Genomic DNA, 15,142 nt, shown 5'->3' with positions numbered 1-15,142 from the left:
ACAAGAAAGGAAAAGATGAAATGATGAGCTTTAAAAAAAATTCATAACAATTCAAAGTATAGAAGCTCTTCAAAAGTCAAACAATGAATGGATAAAAATAGTTTACGGCTTAGAATACCTTGAATATTTGCCCGAGTCGTGAGATGCGACTGTTTGCGATATTGAGCTTGACTAGTTTTTGTGTATTAAAGTCAGATGGCAAAGATTGAGCTGGGAATCTAGGCCAATCAAGGAACCTCAACTTGTTTGGGAGATAATTAACCTCTCCAGAGAAGCGTGCATTAATGTTTATAAAAAGTTGAAGATTTTTCATCTTTTTAAAGCATTCAGTACTCAAGCATATCTCATATTCTCTTGGTAGCTCTACTCTGATGCCTGTAACTTTTTCTGAGCCCTGACATGAACAAAAATATAGGATTAGCAACAAAGTAGATACGACTATTTTTCACGATTAGGAAACTCTAGATGCACACACACGTAGAAGGATACATGTTCTATACTTACAGTATTTTCGGTTAAAGCACTATAAACATCCTCATGAAACCATAGTCTGCTACGTCTGCCAGCATCTTCGGGTGACTCTTTACGAACTATTTCTTTTCCCATTTCCTCCAGCAATGTCATGCATCCATATCTGACCAGTCTCAGCATTTACAAGGGCCTTTTCTTCAAGTACTTCAATAGCATGTACAGGGTTGAGGTAAGAATCATCTAGTGCTTGCATCACATAATCCTTATCTTTACCTTTTAAGAAACATGCAATGTCGAGAAATGCTTGTTTCAACGGATATTCCAATGCATCGTAACTTGTTTCAAGGACTTTTTGGATATCGCTGTTGGGAAATCTTCTGTAACTATCTAATGCAGCATGCCATTGATTTATACTCTTATCACAGAGAAGTGAACCTAAAATGTTTATAGCTAATGGAAGGCCATGAGCATACAGTACAGCAGTATCAATGGGGAATTTCACACACTCATCTAGATTTTTGTTTTTCTTGAAGGCATTCAATATCAAGAGGTTACGGGCTTCATCATCATCTAATTCCTTGGCCTTATATATTGGATAGACTTGATGAGCAATTAGCAAACGTTTATCTCTTGTTGTTATGATAATTCTGCTGCCACAACCAAACCAATCCAATTCTCCAGCTAATTTGTCCAACTGGTTCAATTCATTCACATCATCAAGAACTAAGAGAACTCTTTTATTACCTAACCTTTCCCTTATCACCTGGATTCCTCTATCAGCATCGGTGATCTTAATTTCCCGGCCCCCTAAAATCTCACAAAGAAGATTATTTTGTAGTTGAACTAGGCCTCGATGGGGTACTGATTCTGCTCTAACATTTCCCAAGAAACAGCAACCTTCAAACTTATGGGCAATTGAGTTGTAAACAGCTTTAGCAATTGTTGTTTTCCCTAACCCGCCAATACCCCATATACCAACCATGCGAACATCACTTCCCCCGACATCCAAAAGCTTAAGCATATCTTGTACACGAGACTCTATTCCAATAGGATACTTTGCCACATTTAAATAGCTACGTTTTGATACTTGTGCTGAAATCTCTTCAGCAATCTTACTAATGAAATTAGCTTCATGCCTGCCAATTTAAATGCAAAAATATTTTATTAGATGCAACTTTGCAATGGAAACTTATCCAAAATTTTATGAAACAACAAAGATTTTTCACAGAACTAAACTTTAAATCGGATAACCTCACCCGGCTTAGAGCCTCCATGGTGACATGGTCAAATAAAGAAATGAGTAAGTACTACTGAGGCACTTTGGAGATTAGTATGTGTGTGAGGGTTTGGCCTAAATCAAAAACTGAAAATAAACCATGCTGAAATATGGAAACATACCCGTCCAAGAAAGTCCACCCTGATAAATTTGCTGCATCCCTAAGAGCCAACCTCCATTTTTGTACCTTGTCCATGTTTTCCTTGAATCTGCACTCATGTTTAGCAAGTGCCTCACCATATTTACCATTCTGGTATCGTACATCGGAGGGATCCACCTTGTAAAACACCGGCCAAACCAATTGTTGCTTTAACTCCTTACAATGAAGAATTTTAACCAGTTCATCCAAACACCACCGTGAGGATGCGTAGTTTTCAGAGAATATGACGATGGAAATCTTTGACCCTTCAATCGCTTTGAGAAGTGCAGATGATATTTCTTCTCCTTTTCTAAGCTCTTCGTCATCTATGAAGGTTTTTATTCCCTTCTGAGCCAAATAAGTGAGCAAATGGCCTGTGAAGTTGTTTCGTGTATCCACACCTCTAAAACTCAAAAAGACATCGTATGGAGATGAATGTGTGAGAGGAGAAGAGGAAGTAGAGGCCTTTTCTTCTTGAGTAGTAATTGAATCCGCATTGATTTTTCTTGTCTTTGGTAATGGGAAATCCATATTGTTTGATAACTAAAGAGGCCGATGCAACAAAGTGTTGGGAGTTTTAATGATCATGAATATACATGGCTGTGGCAGCTTCATTGAAATTTCAGACCAAGCTTGGAATGTAGAGTGGTGCCAAAGTGACCGGCCTATAGAAATGATCGTCCATAATTGATGCAATATTGTAATGATACTGTATGGAAACATTCTATTCAATCAATTCTACAGCATATATCCAGCAGTCAACTGATGTCTTAACTGAGAAACCAAAATCAATTAATACTAATTAAAGAAGCCTCAAACATAGTCAATATCAACCAGTCAATCCAGCAAACACCACAATCGATATTAATAAGAACAAAACGAGAAAAAAAAAAAAGGAGACCTGCAACGAGTCTATCCGTGAGTTCTGTGCATAGGATAGTTTGAAACACAAGTCTTCATTTGGTGGCTTTACCAGGTGGACATTAGCATAACTAAGTCAGGGGCGGGCTGCGAAACAATATCATATATTGCACAAACGGTTGTTCATGGGAACGCATCCACTTCTCCTGATTGTCCCCCTCGCTGTCATTTTAAACTTCAGTAGTTCATAAGAGGAATTGAAATGCGAACTCAAGTTAAGGAATTCTTTTATGTACCAAATACACGCATCGAGCAGTGACAATATGTACGTTCAGCAAATTTAATTTGATTTCATCAACATCTTGTACAAATTTCAGTACTCTGTTTTAGAGAACAGGGGAAAGTTCATACCCCAACAATAGCAATTCAAAAAAGAAAAACAAAGTCTGCATCATTTATTCTACAATATCCAGCAGTCAATTGAAGTCTAACTGAGAAACCAAGATCAATACATCTATACCAGTAAATATAAAAGCCTCGACACCATAATAAATAAATAAAATAAAAACAGAAGGCTACTTGAGGTCCATCCATGAGTACTACTCTCTCGGAAACCCTAGGGTTAGTTAAGCTCAGAGAAAATGAGGAGGAGGGATATAAGGGCCTGGCATTTCAGGAATTCTTGAGAGGAAACGGTAAATGGAGTTGGGGAATACAGAAAGGGGGAAGTGTATCGGTGACGATTTGGGAAGAAATAGAAATAAGAAGACCATTTATTAATTAACAAAAGTGCAAGAAATCATCCCATGGTTAGTGCGCAGCTAGAGGAGAAATCCCCAACTTTTTCTCTTTCTTTCTAGAGTTAACTGCAAGTTAATAGGAAGTGAGACAAAGAAACAAAAATTGGTGAAAAAGTGATGTGTCATTTATTAGGACTCTTTGTACGTACATAACATTACCAGGCATAATTAGTACCGACTGAGGGTTGCCTCTCACTGTCAGAATGGTCCAGTATGTGTACCCTACGGAGACATTGCGGGCCAAGCTTTCGCCTGAGCCTAGCCTCAGGCCGAAAGATATCTTGACGCGCCATCACACTATGTGCAAAGATGGTCTTTCAAAGAGGTCCAAAAACATCAAAGCGGAGTTTTTCAGTCCCACATCGAAAACAAGGTTGAGGTCAATCCTCACTTCACCTATAAAAGGTTTATTTCTCTCTCTTCATTCATTACACATTTTAATACTTACTTCCCGCTACTCTGCCAACATAAATACATTGACTGACTTTAGTATCAGAGGAGCTGTGACCGCCAACCGTGGTCCCCTCTTGTCGCTAGTGTATTTCATTTGACAGGTTCTTGCATGGCTTACCTCATTAAATCATCCGAGACTCTGGACCCCCTGGTCCGTGTTAACGGTATTCGACAACTGCCAGAATCCTGAGCATTAACATTGGCACCGTCTGAGGAAGCCTTGAACTAAAGGTCACTCACTCATTACTACTATGACGAACGACAACAAGGAAGGCGCGGTCGATCACTCAAAACACCCGTCAACCCCTCAATGCCTACAACACGCACACTGGCATTCGAGACCCCAGATAACGCTGACAGCAAGCATCAAGTCGTTACCCCATACAATCCCCTACTCCACTCTGTGGTGGAAGACAACCCAGGCAATAGCCGCCAGGCTCCAGGCCAAGATCTTACCAACAAACTTGAGCTAGCGCTGGCAGACCTACATCGCGCCAATAGAGAGCGTGAACAAGAGCAAAAGGAGAAGGTAGCAGCTCACGGCCAAGTGGCTCAGTTACTAGAAAAATTTGACGAGCTGAAGAGGGCGTTAGGAGGCAACTTCAACCCCTGACGAAGAACACCCTCGTGAACAGTGGCATAACCATTACTAAACTTAGTTGCAAGTTTCCCTTCCCTCAATGGTCATAGACTAACTATACTGGAAAGCCGATAGTTACTCTTCATCTTATCAATGGCTCTAACTGTCATTGACGAGGGCCTGCACCCCTATCCCAACATCCATAGTCCAAGAGTGTGACGCCTGTCGAGAACTTTGTCCCTCATCAGCAACCTCGTTATCTCCATCATCCTGATGAGAGGATGATAATTGCTACCTTGCAATCCTATCATAATTGCGGGTACAAAATGCTTACATTGTACATGACATGCCATACTTCAAATTAACCGCATACTACCAAGTACATCAAGAAACCAAACTGGATTGTTCTATCCACCAAACTTGCGATTGTTACAATCGGGGCATCCTGAACATCCACAGGAGCATAACTTATTCACTTAATCTAAGAACGTTGAACTAAAAAACTAAGGTAGAACAAACCATATTTTGTCAAAATGGTTGTTTGATTACAAAATTGTAGCTCAATAGTTGAAAATAGAAAAACAATACGACTACAAATAAAACTAACATAGGCTATCCTAGTCCATGAAAAATTGGTTATGCTACTTGTCAGTGCTCACAATTAAGGTGCTCAAAGTATAGTAGCCAAATGCGACTCATCGAAGTCCCTGAGAATTCTCTTCACCAATTTGCAAGAAAGATAAATAAACTAAAAACTAATGGAAAACTCATCTGATTTGCAGAACCAATTCCCAAGATAGTCAACTGCAGGACAACATCATTCTCCTTATTTAAAATACTGGCCAATAGGTAAGGTCTCCGGAAATCTAGGAAGCCCACACCCTAACCATTTCCACATGGGTCCCAAACCCAATAACTTGAGAAAAAATAATGGGCCCATGACTACACCCAAAAGTCCACTTTGGGCCTCTCAATCACTATGGGCACCCAAAGGCCACACCTTGTCATCTTTGCTGGACCACCGACATGAGCACAATGGTCGTTAACCAAGACCAGGAGCCAATCCTTAGCGTCGATGCACTGCATCATTGCTATCAATTCTCAGCTATAGACAGTTTGCTATTGGTACCCTTAATATGAGACATGTACCCACAGGCTGAACCAAGATGTCCGACTAGCGCCACCAGATCGCACATTCTCCATCGTTACCAGCATCAATTTGGTGAAAATCGCATCACTCATCACCACCACAAACAGAAGCAAAACGGCCCAAATTGGATCTGTGAATGACCCAATTGAACCTTCACCACTGCACTCCTTTGCTGCTAGCAATAGGAAAAAAAAAAAAAAAAAATAGATTGCAGACGACCTCGAGTAGGCCACTTCTGAAAGGCTAGCTAGATCACCGCTAAAAAAAAAAAAAATCATTTCCATAACTTTTATATCCATAAATCACATGTGCTCTTATACTTCTAATTTCATCACGATTACCCTTATATTTCAACTATTGTGTCATATATTTTAAAGGAAAATGATTTGTGGCCTCAATGAGGCCTAAGATTTGTGGCCTCAATCTTAGGTGTCATGCCATGTCACCTATACACATCAACTATTTGTCAAATCATGCTATGTAACTCTTGAGAAAAATACAATTTTATCCTTCCAAAATCTAATGATGACTATGTTATTTTGGCTTTCTAAAAAATATTTTAGTTTTTTTTTTTTGCATTTTTTCTTTTCATTACACTCATGCTTAGATTTCAATAACAATTTTTTTCTCCAATCAAGAATAGAAAAATTTCATGTAATTCAGTCAATGGATTTGCACATACATTCGATCACAATAGATTTGCTTAACACATGTATATGAATTCAACCTTTGTTGAATTCTTGTAAATTTTGAAAATATATATAGTGTGAAAAATACATATTCATACGATTATATATATATATATATATATATATATATATTCTTTTGTTCATTTTTTCTCTTTATGTAGCTAGGGTTTAAATGTTATATTTGAGTTTATTATTATTTTTGTTTTTTTCCCCCATATATTTAGATTGTAGATGATAATTAATGGCTGCTACTAACATGAAATTTTTTCTTACCTCTTAATTTAGACATATGTATTTTCCAAAATCAATTTATTAATGCAAGTTTTTTGGATGAAATTAATCAATGTTTGGAAAGAAAAGTTAATGCCTATTTCTTGACACCTAATTCAATATATTAATACTATTTGGAAAGAAAAATTATAGGAAAGAATTTAATTAAATTAAGAAAAATATTGGTCAAAGAATTTGTAGACATATCTCTTAAATTAATACATAATTAATAGCTTATCTTTTTTTTTGTCACCTAATTAAATTCACTATTGTAATTAATTCACCCCCTAACATCTAAAAGGAAGTATAAAAGGGTAGAGTTGGTGTTGCAATAGTATGATGTGGCAAGATATATTATGTGGAATTAAAAATAAAATTTATATTTGCTTACATGGCATGACACCTAGGATTTGAGGCCACAAATCTTAGGCTTCATTGAGGCCCTATATCATTGCCCTATTTTAAAATTCTGGTCATATATGATATAATTTTGCATCCCATATCAATGAATCATCATCATATAAGGAAGCCCATTAAAGCTACAATTTCAATTTACAAAATAATTAATTAAAAAGCTGATGATTTGACAAGATTAATTAAATTCAAGATTTGACTATTCTACTCACATGACTCATTTTGACTATGACTTGTGTGAGAGATTTCAGACTTGTGGTAAAAAAAAAATGAATAAAATAAAATAAAAACTTAGAAACTAGTGTTAATAGTAAATCTTGGGAGGTAGAAAGTTGTGCTTCCAACCTAGAGCATGAGTCTAAAAATGACACTTGGCACCAATGATGGCCACTGTCCCTCACTCTGTCTTTTCTTCTTCCCTCACTCACTTTGCTATTATCTTACTGTCTGCTTCACAAATTAACACAAATGCATCGCCAGCATGAGGAGGATGAAGCTGGGGACACAAGACCCTGAGCGAGGTCTTGGCTCAAGGACTGGGTTGCATGGGCATGTCCATCTTCTATGCCCCCCCCCCCGAAGCTCGAACCAGACAAGTTCAAACTCATCCACCACGCCAGCGTCACCTTCCTTGATAACTCTGACATTTACGGTCCCTTCACCAATGAACTTCTTCTGGGCAAAGTAATCATGCAAGCACTATTGTTCTTTGCATGTAGCCACAGTGGGCTAGCTTATTTGGATCATTGACTTGAATAAATTGTTCAGGCTTTGAGTGGAGCCGTGAGAGACAAGGTTGATTTGGCCACCAAATTCGGTATCAGCTTTGAGGACAACAAGGGAGAGATTATTCGAGGGGAGCCGGCATATGTGAGAGCTGCTTTTGAAGAAAGCTTGAAACTCCTTGGTGTAAATTCTATTGATCTCTATTATGAGCATCGGAGTGACACCCGTATCCCCATTGAAGTCACGGTCTGTTTTGTTCTTCAATCTCTCTGCATCAAGTCATTTCTTCTTCAATTCTTCAATTTCTTGTGGTTTGTGTTCTTTTGTTTTTTTTTTTTTGTTTTTTAAACTTCATTTTCCAATTTTTTTTAAACTTAATTATCTTTCAATTTTTTTTATTGCGATGACAAACTTTTCCTTGCACATGAAAAAGTTTTTGTCAAAATTAACTTTTGGACCAACTTTGATCAACTTGGCAAATCTCAAAGGTAATGGAATTAATAGGGTGCGGCTATTGCCACCCTACCATTTTTTTAGTTCACCCTACAAACATTTGAATTATTGAAAGACTATATTACCCAAGTGCAAAATGACTAATAAGTACACTAATTTTCTAAAATCCTAATATGTAAGGAAAATTAAATACAATATCAATTAATTAAATACAAATATTATTTAATTTCTCATTGGATAACATTAATCTTCATCATCGCCCACCCAAATTTGAATTTAATATTTTTTTTTGTCTTTTTGTTGCCTTCTCATCATTAATTTGTTATTTAATTCACAAAATTATTAGTGTTTCATCAAAATCTTTGCTATCCCTCTGTGAACACCGAAAGTAAAAATTTAAAACACGAAAAAAAAAGAACAATTTCTTCTTCATTGCTCATAGTCGTTAATTTACTAGTCTTTTGATATGGATTAAAATAAACGAACATTGAAACTGAAAGAAAAAAATTAAAAAAATGGAAGTAAATCAGATTGTGATTTTATTTGGAGACTTTATTATATTATATTTTTTTATTGGTATAAATTAAATGAGATATTTTTGGTAAAAAATTTATTTTTTAATTGGATATGTCATATAAGGATATTTATGAAAAAAGAAATGGGTTAGATAAGCAGATTTAATAACTGAAATTAAAATGTAGGGTGTAATGAGCAAGTAGGGTGAACAAAGAAAATGGTAGGGTGGCAATAGCCGCACTCAATTAATATTAGGCATTACCCAAAACACAGGGATCATTTATAACTTTTCTAGAAGACAACGATATCAGCCACCATATTGGATTCTTTGTGAATGTGCTTAAATTGAATTGAACCAAACTGTTCCGTTAGATGATTGCAAGTTTGCAACTTAGGCAACCATTGGCCTCTGATTAACACAAATGAAGGAAAAGCCTTAAGAAAAGAGGTGTGAAGGCAGTAGGGGCAATGAAACTGATTAGGGCATTTGATCCCAGAGCATGTGCCTAATATATATCAATTGGCCAACAAAAAAAACACAATACAATCAAAGGAAAAAGAAAATGGATTTTACTACCATCGGTTCGTCTAGTTCTGGATCCCTTCTTTTTTTTTTTTTCAAATCCTAGTTCTTGATCCTTAAAGGTCAAGAAAATGTTGCAATTATTTTTCTATTAACAAAATTTTAAAAAATGGCACAAAACTTTTTGAAATTTTGATATACTAGCACCTGAGTATATGTTGTTTCAGCTGTCTCGGGAGGGGTTCGATCCAGCTAAATCACGAGATGTTCTGGTCTGCTACTATCGCTATCGGTCTCGCTCGCTAATCTGTAAAACACACAAAGGTCAGAGGGAAGACCGGGTGTGTCGGCCTTCAACGCTCCGATGCCTAAGTCAGTATCGTTATAAGATAATGATAATGGAAAGCGATAGTAAACAGTTACCTCTTTGGGTTGTTGGAGGTGACCTTAATGTAGCAGGCCTGTGGGAGCTTGGTTCTGTTTCTTTTGGTGTGGGAAGATCGGGGTTCCCGATATCGCCCCGAGGGGTATCGGGACCCTCAGCTGGGAGCTTTCTTTACCTCTGCATTGGCGACACGAGTCTTGTGCTTCCGATACTTGTGCCTGGGAGGTATATGCATACCAACAAGTCCCCCAAGTCCCTGGTCAAGAGTTCTCTTGGGTGGGGAGTTTGCCTTTGGTAGAAGTATCAGAAGTGTAAGGCGAGTTCCTGCCACATGGCTTCCGTACGACCATTACCGCCCAGTCCCCCAAGTCCCCACGTAAGAGGAGTATTGGCTGGGGTGAGGAGATCATTCTCGTAATTGTCATTGTGTCGCTATCGCGAATCTGTGGTAGGGTTTCATGCGCCTTTTGGCGCATACGTTATGACCTAGTGACATGTGTGCTGTTGTCATTTATTTTTCGTGTGCGGGAAGTCCGGTGTACTGGAGTCCGTAACATGTAATAATGGCGTAGTGGTAAGGAGTCGAGGCGACGGCGCATGACCTCTGTAACGCTCAGAGATGTCTGACACGTGGTTAGATCTGGTGTCGTCGTCCTTGCATGTCCAACGGTCCCTGTACTCTCGAGGTCCCTATATATGGACAGAGGAGGGAGATGGGGGCGGTCACTGTTCCTCTGTTTTTGTTGGAGATTGAGATAAGAGGTGAGTAAAGTTAGAGCCTTTAGTGTTCCGAAAGCTTGAATCTTTCGTTTGGTGGTCGGAATTCCGGGTTGTGGGCGTCGTTGTCTATGTTTTCCGGCCTCAGTGATCTCGTACGGCCCTTCCCATGTGGCTTTCAGCCCTGTTGGAGGTGGCATCTTTTCTTTCATCACCCAATCCCCGACAAAGAGGAGGCGAGGCATGACCCTTGCGTTGTAGTATCGGGCCATACGCTGTTTGTTATTGATATTGCGGAGGTGGGCTCGCTCGCGACGCTCTTCCAAGAGGTCAGAGTCTAGGTTCAACCCTTCCGAGTTAGTGAGTGCGTCGAAGCATGCCACTCTATCACTTTGCACCTCCTGCTCAGAGGGGAAAACTGTCCTTTGGGGAAGCCTTGTTCAGGTTGGTGTAATCGACACACATGCGCCACTTGCCGTTGGGTTTCTTTACCATCACGACATTGGATAGCCATGTTGGGTAAGATACTTCCCTGACGAATCCGATATCCTGGAGCTTCTTGACCTCGGCCTGGATGGCCTTGTATTTTTCTTCCGTGAAGGCCCATCTTTTCTATCTGATCGGGGGGACGTCTGGTGAGATGGTGAGCTTGTGGGTCAGCAGTTCTGGATATATCCCTGGCATGTCGGCGTAGGACCATGCAAACACCTCCTGTCTGGTCTTGAGGAAGGCGTTTAATTCTGTCTGGAAGTATGGGTCCATCTTGGAACCGATTTTGACCTTTCTTTCTAGGTTCGTATCGGATATTGAGACCGATATCAGATCTTCCAAAGCATCTGGTCTCAGGTGCTTTAGTTTGCGCTTATCTTCCTTCTTTTTGTTACGTGTATCGCAGGCATCCGGGGTCTCGGGGTCTTCCCTTGGATCGTCAGGCTTGTCAGAGGGAGAGGGCAGGTCTGTGGTTAGGAGTACCTCTCGCCTGCCATGTCCCCTCGCAACAGTTAGGGAGTTGCACTGTCTCGCTAGCTCCTGATCGCCTCTAATGGTGAGGGTGCCCCCCGGGGTAGGGATCTTCATCATTAACATGTGCCCTGCGACAAAGCATTGGAGTCCCCAAATGGCGTCTCGCCCTAAGATGACGTTGTAGGAAGAAGGGCAGTCGACGATGATAAAATGCGTTGTCATGGTGGTGATAGTGCTGCCTCCACCGAGGGTGATCTGCAAATTGTCGGATCCCAAAGGCTGTGTGATTTCTCCTGCAAAGCTGATCAGGGGCTCGTGATCTTGGGTGAGTTTCTTCTTGTCTCGGTTTAGGCCTTCGTAGCAACTGCCAAACATGACACTGACTGCCGCGCCGCTATCGACCAAGACCCTATGGCATCGATAGTGGTCGATGACCATGGTGATCAAGAAGGGGTCGTTATGATGCTTTCTTATGGTGTCCTCGTTACGACTAAAAGCAATCTAGTCCCACTCCACCTGGGGGGTGTGGCAGCCATGACTGAGTCCCATCACCTCCTGGCCCCGAGGGCATTGTCACTTCTGTGCGTGGAAAGTCTCGGGTGCTCTTGGGGTGCCCCCGTGTATCGTTAGAATTTGTCCGTAGACTTCAATGGCGTTGGCTCCTGTTGTGGGAGTACGATACTGCGAGAGCTGGCCGCTTTGAATGAGGTGCTCAATAGCATTTTTCAGTTCCCAGCAAATATTAGTGGTGTGGTCGGCTTCCTCATGGTATGTACAATATTTGCCGTTGTCTCGTGGTTTGGCCTGACCAGGTTTGCTCCGCGGTGGGCGTGGGATGATGTCTTTGTGGTTATTCCAAATTTCTTCATATGAAGCGATGAGTGTGGTGTAAATCTCGTATCGGGGTGCCTCGAATCTCTGGTTTTCCTTGTGTCGGGTACCGCCGTATGGCGCATTGCGATACCGACTGCTTGAGGAGTTATACTTTGGCTTCTCGAGGCTCTTCCTGTATTGTTTGTCCCTCTTATCGTTGTAACCTTGTCGCTCTCGTGGGGTTCTGTCATATTGGACAGGTTTGTCCCTGGTGGTGTCCTTGTTCCTGCTATCAGTGGTCCCAATGGGGTTGGTGAGTTGGGGTGCATTAACTGGGTGTGTATTGGTGTTGGTGTCACGACCAAAGGTGTCGTACTCGGCCTGCGCGAAAGCGGTAGCGGCATCGAGGAGGTCGCCATATGTCGCAGGGGGATTGGTGTTGATTTGCAACAAGAAGTATCCCGGTTGAAGTGCCTGCTTGAATGTCGATGCCGCTAGGGCTGGATCGAGGGAACAGCACTGTGTAGCTTGCTTTTTCCATCGGCGGACGAAGTCTCGCAATCGCTCATTTAGCCATTGCTTGAGCCTAAATAGGTCAGGCGTCGTGCAATAGCCACTGCCGCACAAAATGAACCTGCAGAGAAATTTGTCCCCGAGCTCCTGGAAGCTATCGATGGAATTGGGGGGAAGGTTAAGAAACCATCGCAAGGCCTCGTCTGTTAGGGTTTCCTCGAACATGTGGCATGCCATCGCGTCCGTGTATCGGGTTCCATGTAGGAGGGACTGAAAGACTTCCAAGTGGTGGTATGGGTCTCTGATGCCATTGTATTTCTCAATCTTGAAGGGCTTGACCTTCGGTGTGCACTTTTCGGCTTGTATCCAGGGAGTGAATGGTCCCATCTTTCCCTGGAAGCCGGTCCTGCTTTCGGCGCTCTCAATCCGCTCTTGTAAAGAGACGATGGCTTCGCTCATTTGGAGCAACAACCGAGTATTGGGGTTGGGTGGAGGTATATTGGCGGTTGTAGCTGTACTTGTGCCCGAGACTCCTGCCGTATCGGGTACCGGCTAGGGTGGTGGTGCTGAGTCGAGTTGATTCGGGAAGAGAGGGGAGTTCAGGTAAATCACTTGTGGGCCTGTGCTGGTGCTGCCTGGAGTGGGGCCCGTGGGGCTTCCAGAGGTTGCACTTGGTGGCACGAAAGTACTGGCGAGACCCGTGCTTGGGTCTGTAGTGAGGACTGCTCCGGGTGTCGGAACCCCACCAATGATTGGTATCAGGGTCTCCTGTTGACGGGCCCTGTCTAATGCTTCATGGCTTGCAACTCGCCGCTGGAGTGCCTCTCGGAGGATGCGATTCTGGTTCGTCATATTTTCGACCTCTCAGCGAGCTGTCGCAGCTGCCGCGCGCTCGGCCTCAGCCTGTGCACGTGTCTCCATTAGGTCACGCATCGCTATCTCAAGTGCGGTGGTGGCGTCTGTGGTCATGACCGAGCGTGCCTCAGTGTTTGGGCTCAAGAATTCGAGCGTGCGCTGGACCTCGCGGGTCCCTGCCTCGTGGGGCGGATCATCGCCATTAGTATCGGGAGTGCTGGTAGCCATGGGCAGTGTGTTGTCCTGCCAGCAAGGAACGAGGGGAGTCCTTCTAGCGCCAAATGTTTCAACTATCTCCGGTGGGGTTCGATCCAGCTAAATCACGAGATGTTCTGGTCTGCTATTATCGCTATCGGTCTCGCTTATCTATAAAACACACAAAGGTCAAAGGGAAGACCGGGTGTGCTGGCCTTCAACGCTCCGATGCCTAAATCAGTATCGTTATAAGATAATGATAATGGAAAGCGATAGTAAATAGTTACCTCTTCGGGTTGTTGGAGGTGATCTTAATGTAGCAGGTCTGTGGGAGCTTGTTTCTGTTTCTTTCGGTGTGGGATGATCGGGGTTCCCTATATTGCCCCGAGGGGTATCGGGACCCTCAGCTGGGAGCTTTCTTTACCTCTGCATTGGCGATACGAGTCTTGTGCTTCCGATACTTGTGCCTGGGAGGTATATGCATACCAACATATGTCAATGGACTTTTGCATTTATAAAATAAAAAAATAAAATAAATAATTGAAAACAATGATTATATAGTGTTTCTCGCTCTATGTTTGAGGGAACTTCTCCATATTTTGCGGAAGATATTGTAATCTTTCATTATTTTTTTATTAGTTTATAACTGCATCCTGATTAAAAAAAATATTTGTATTCGAATTCTGAAGTGGAATAAAGCCAATTCTGAGGAGAATAATAATAATAATTAATAAGCTAATAAAAAAAATCGAATTCCGCAGTCATTTTGCGCCAAGCAAACCAGTGAGCTCTTCCACCTATTTGATCCTCGAGAGTGATTGAGAAGAAGATGAAGAACTTGTCGCCAGTGTTAACTTTTTCAAGAGTGATTAAGAAAAAATGGTAGAGCTGTACCTGCTTTGTACTCGATCTGTGGAGCTTGCTGCCTCCATTTCTCTGAGATCGGATAGGCCTGTGCTTCGTCTTAAAAAATAATCTGATCAGTTGTTCCGATCAGGTACGCCAATTCGCAATGCACAGAACCTGTTTGATTTATTGTCTTTGAAAGTCTGAAACTGACATGTCGTTTTACAGCTGAAGATCCTATACACAGCCTAGTTAAGCAGCAACTGCCCATTTATGTAAGCAGAACTGGCAACCTTTGATTGTTTTTTTTTTTTCCATGCTGAGACGGCTGTGTTTGGCTTCCGTTTGGTCAGTGGTCCATCTATGTTGGTCACTCTGACGTACGCTCTTAAGCCATCTGCTCGCTCCATTCTACTCTTCTTCTTCACCCACCACCTCATTGCTGACGCCACTACTGTTGGGAAATGAGGACCGCCTTAATACAAGGTCGATGGATAATTGGTTATCCCAGGATCTAACTTTTCCCACCCCTTG

The 15,142-nt window shown here is 41.7% G+C and overlaps 2 protein-coding genes and 1 pseudogene across 2 annotated transcripts; 1 reads left to right on the top strand and 2 right to left on the bottom strand.

The window, feature by feature from the left end:
* Positions 1–253: 253 nt before the first annotated feature.
* On the bottom strand, positions 254–2,446 carry LOC133712684 (disease resistance protein RPV1-like). The gene is made up of 3 exons (XM_062138790.1): positions 1,870–2,446; positions 505–1,607; positions 254–394 (listed from the first exon to the last, which is right to left on the bottom strand). Exons 1-2 carry the CDS (start codon positions 2,415–2,417, stop codon positions 584–586), a joined length of 1,572 nt encoding a protein of 523 aa, XP_061994774.1. The 5' UTR covers positions 2,418–2,446; the 3' UTR covers positions 254–394; positions 505–583.
* A 5,135-nt stretch (positions 2,447–7,581) lies between these two features.
* Positions 7,582–8,661, top strand: LOC133711502 (probable aldo-keto reductase 2; annotated as a pseudogene).
* A 3,298-nt stretch (positions 8,662–11,959) lies between these two features.
* Positions 11,960–13,171, bottom strand: LOC133711501 (uncharacterized). Its single transcript, XM_062137612.1, has one exon. The coding sequence runs from the start codon at positions 13,169–13,171 to the stop codon at positions 11,960–11,962; it is 1,212 nt and encodes a 403-aa protein (XP_061993596.1).
* Positions 13,172–15,142: the final 1,971 nt, after the last annotated feature.

Source organism: Rosa rugosa, chromosome 5 (assembly GCF_958449725.1).
Source record: "Rosa rugosa chromosome 5, drRosRugo1.1, whole genome shotgun sequence".
In the NCBI taxonomy this organism is placed as follows: domain Eukaryota; kingdom Viridiplantae; phylum Streptophyta; class Magnoliopsida; order Rosales; family Rosaceae; genus Rosa; species Rosa rugosa.
The sequence above is the reverse complement of the archived record's forward strand: the minus strand, read 5'-3'. Positions and strand labels throughout refer to the sequence as shown.

Coding starts and splice junctions, on each gene's coding strand:
- LOC133711501 (XM_062137612.1), bottom strand. CDS start 13,171: ATGAGCGAAGCCATCGTCTCTTTACAAGAGCGGATTGAGAGCGCCGAA.
- LOC133712684 (XM_062138790.1), bottom strand. CDS start 2,417: ATGGATTTCCCATTACCAAAGACAAGAAAAATCAATGCGGATTCAATT. Junction 1,608..1,869: donor GGGTGGACTTTCTTGGACGG/GTATGTTTCCAT, acceptor TTAAATTGGCAG/GCATGAAGCTAATTTCATTA.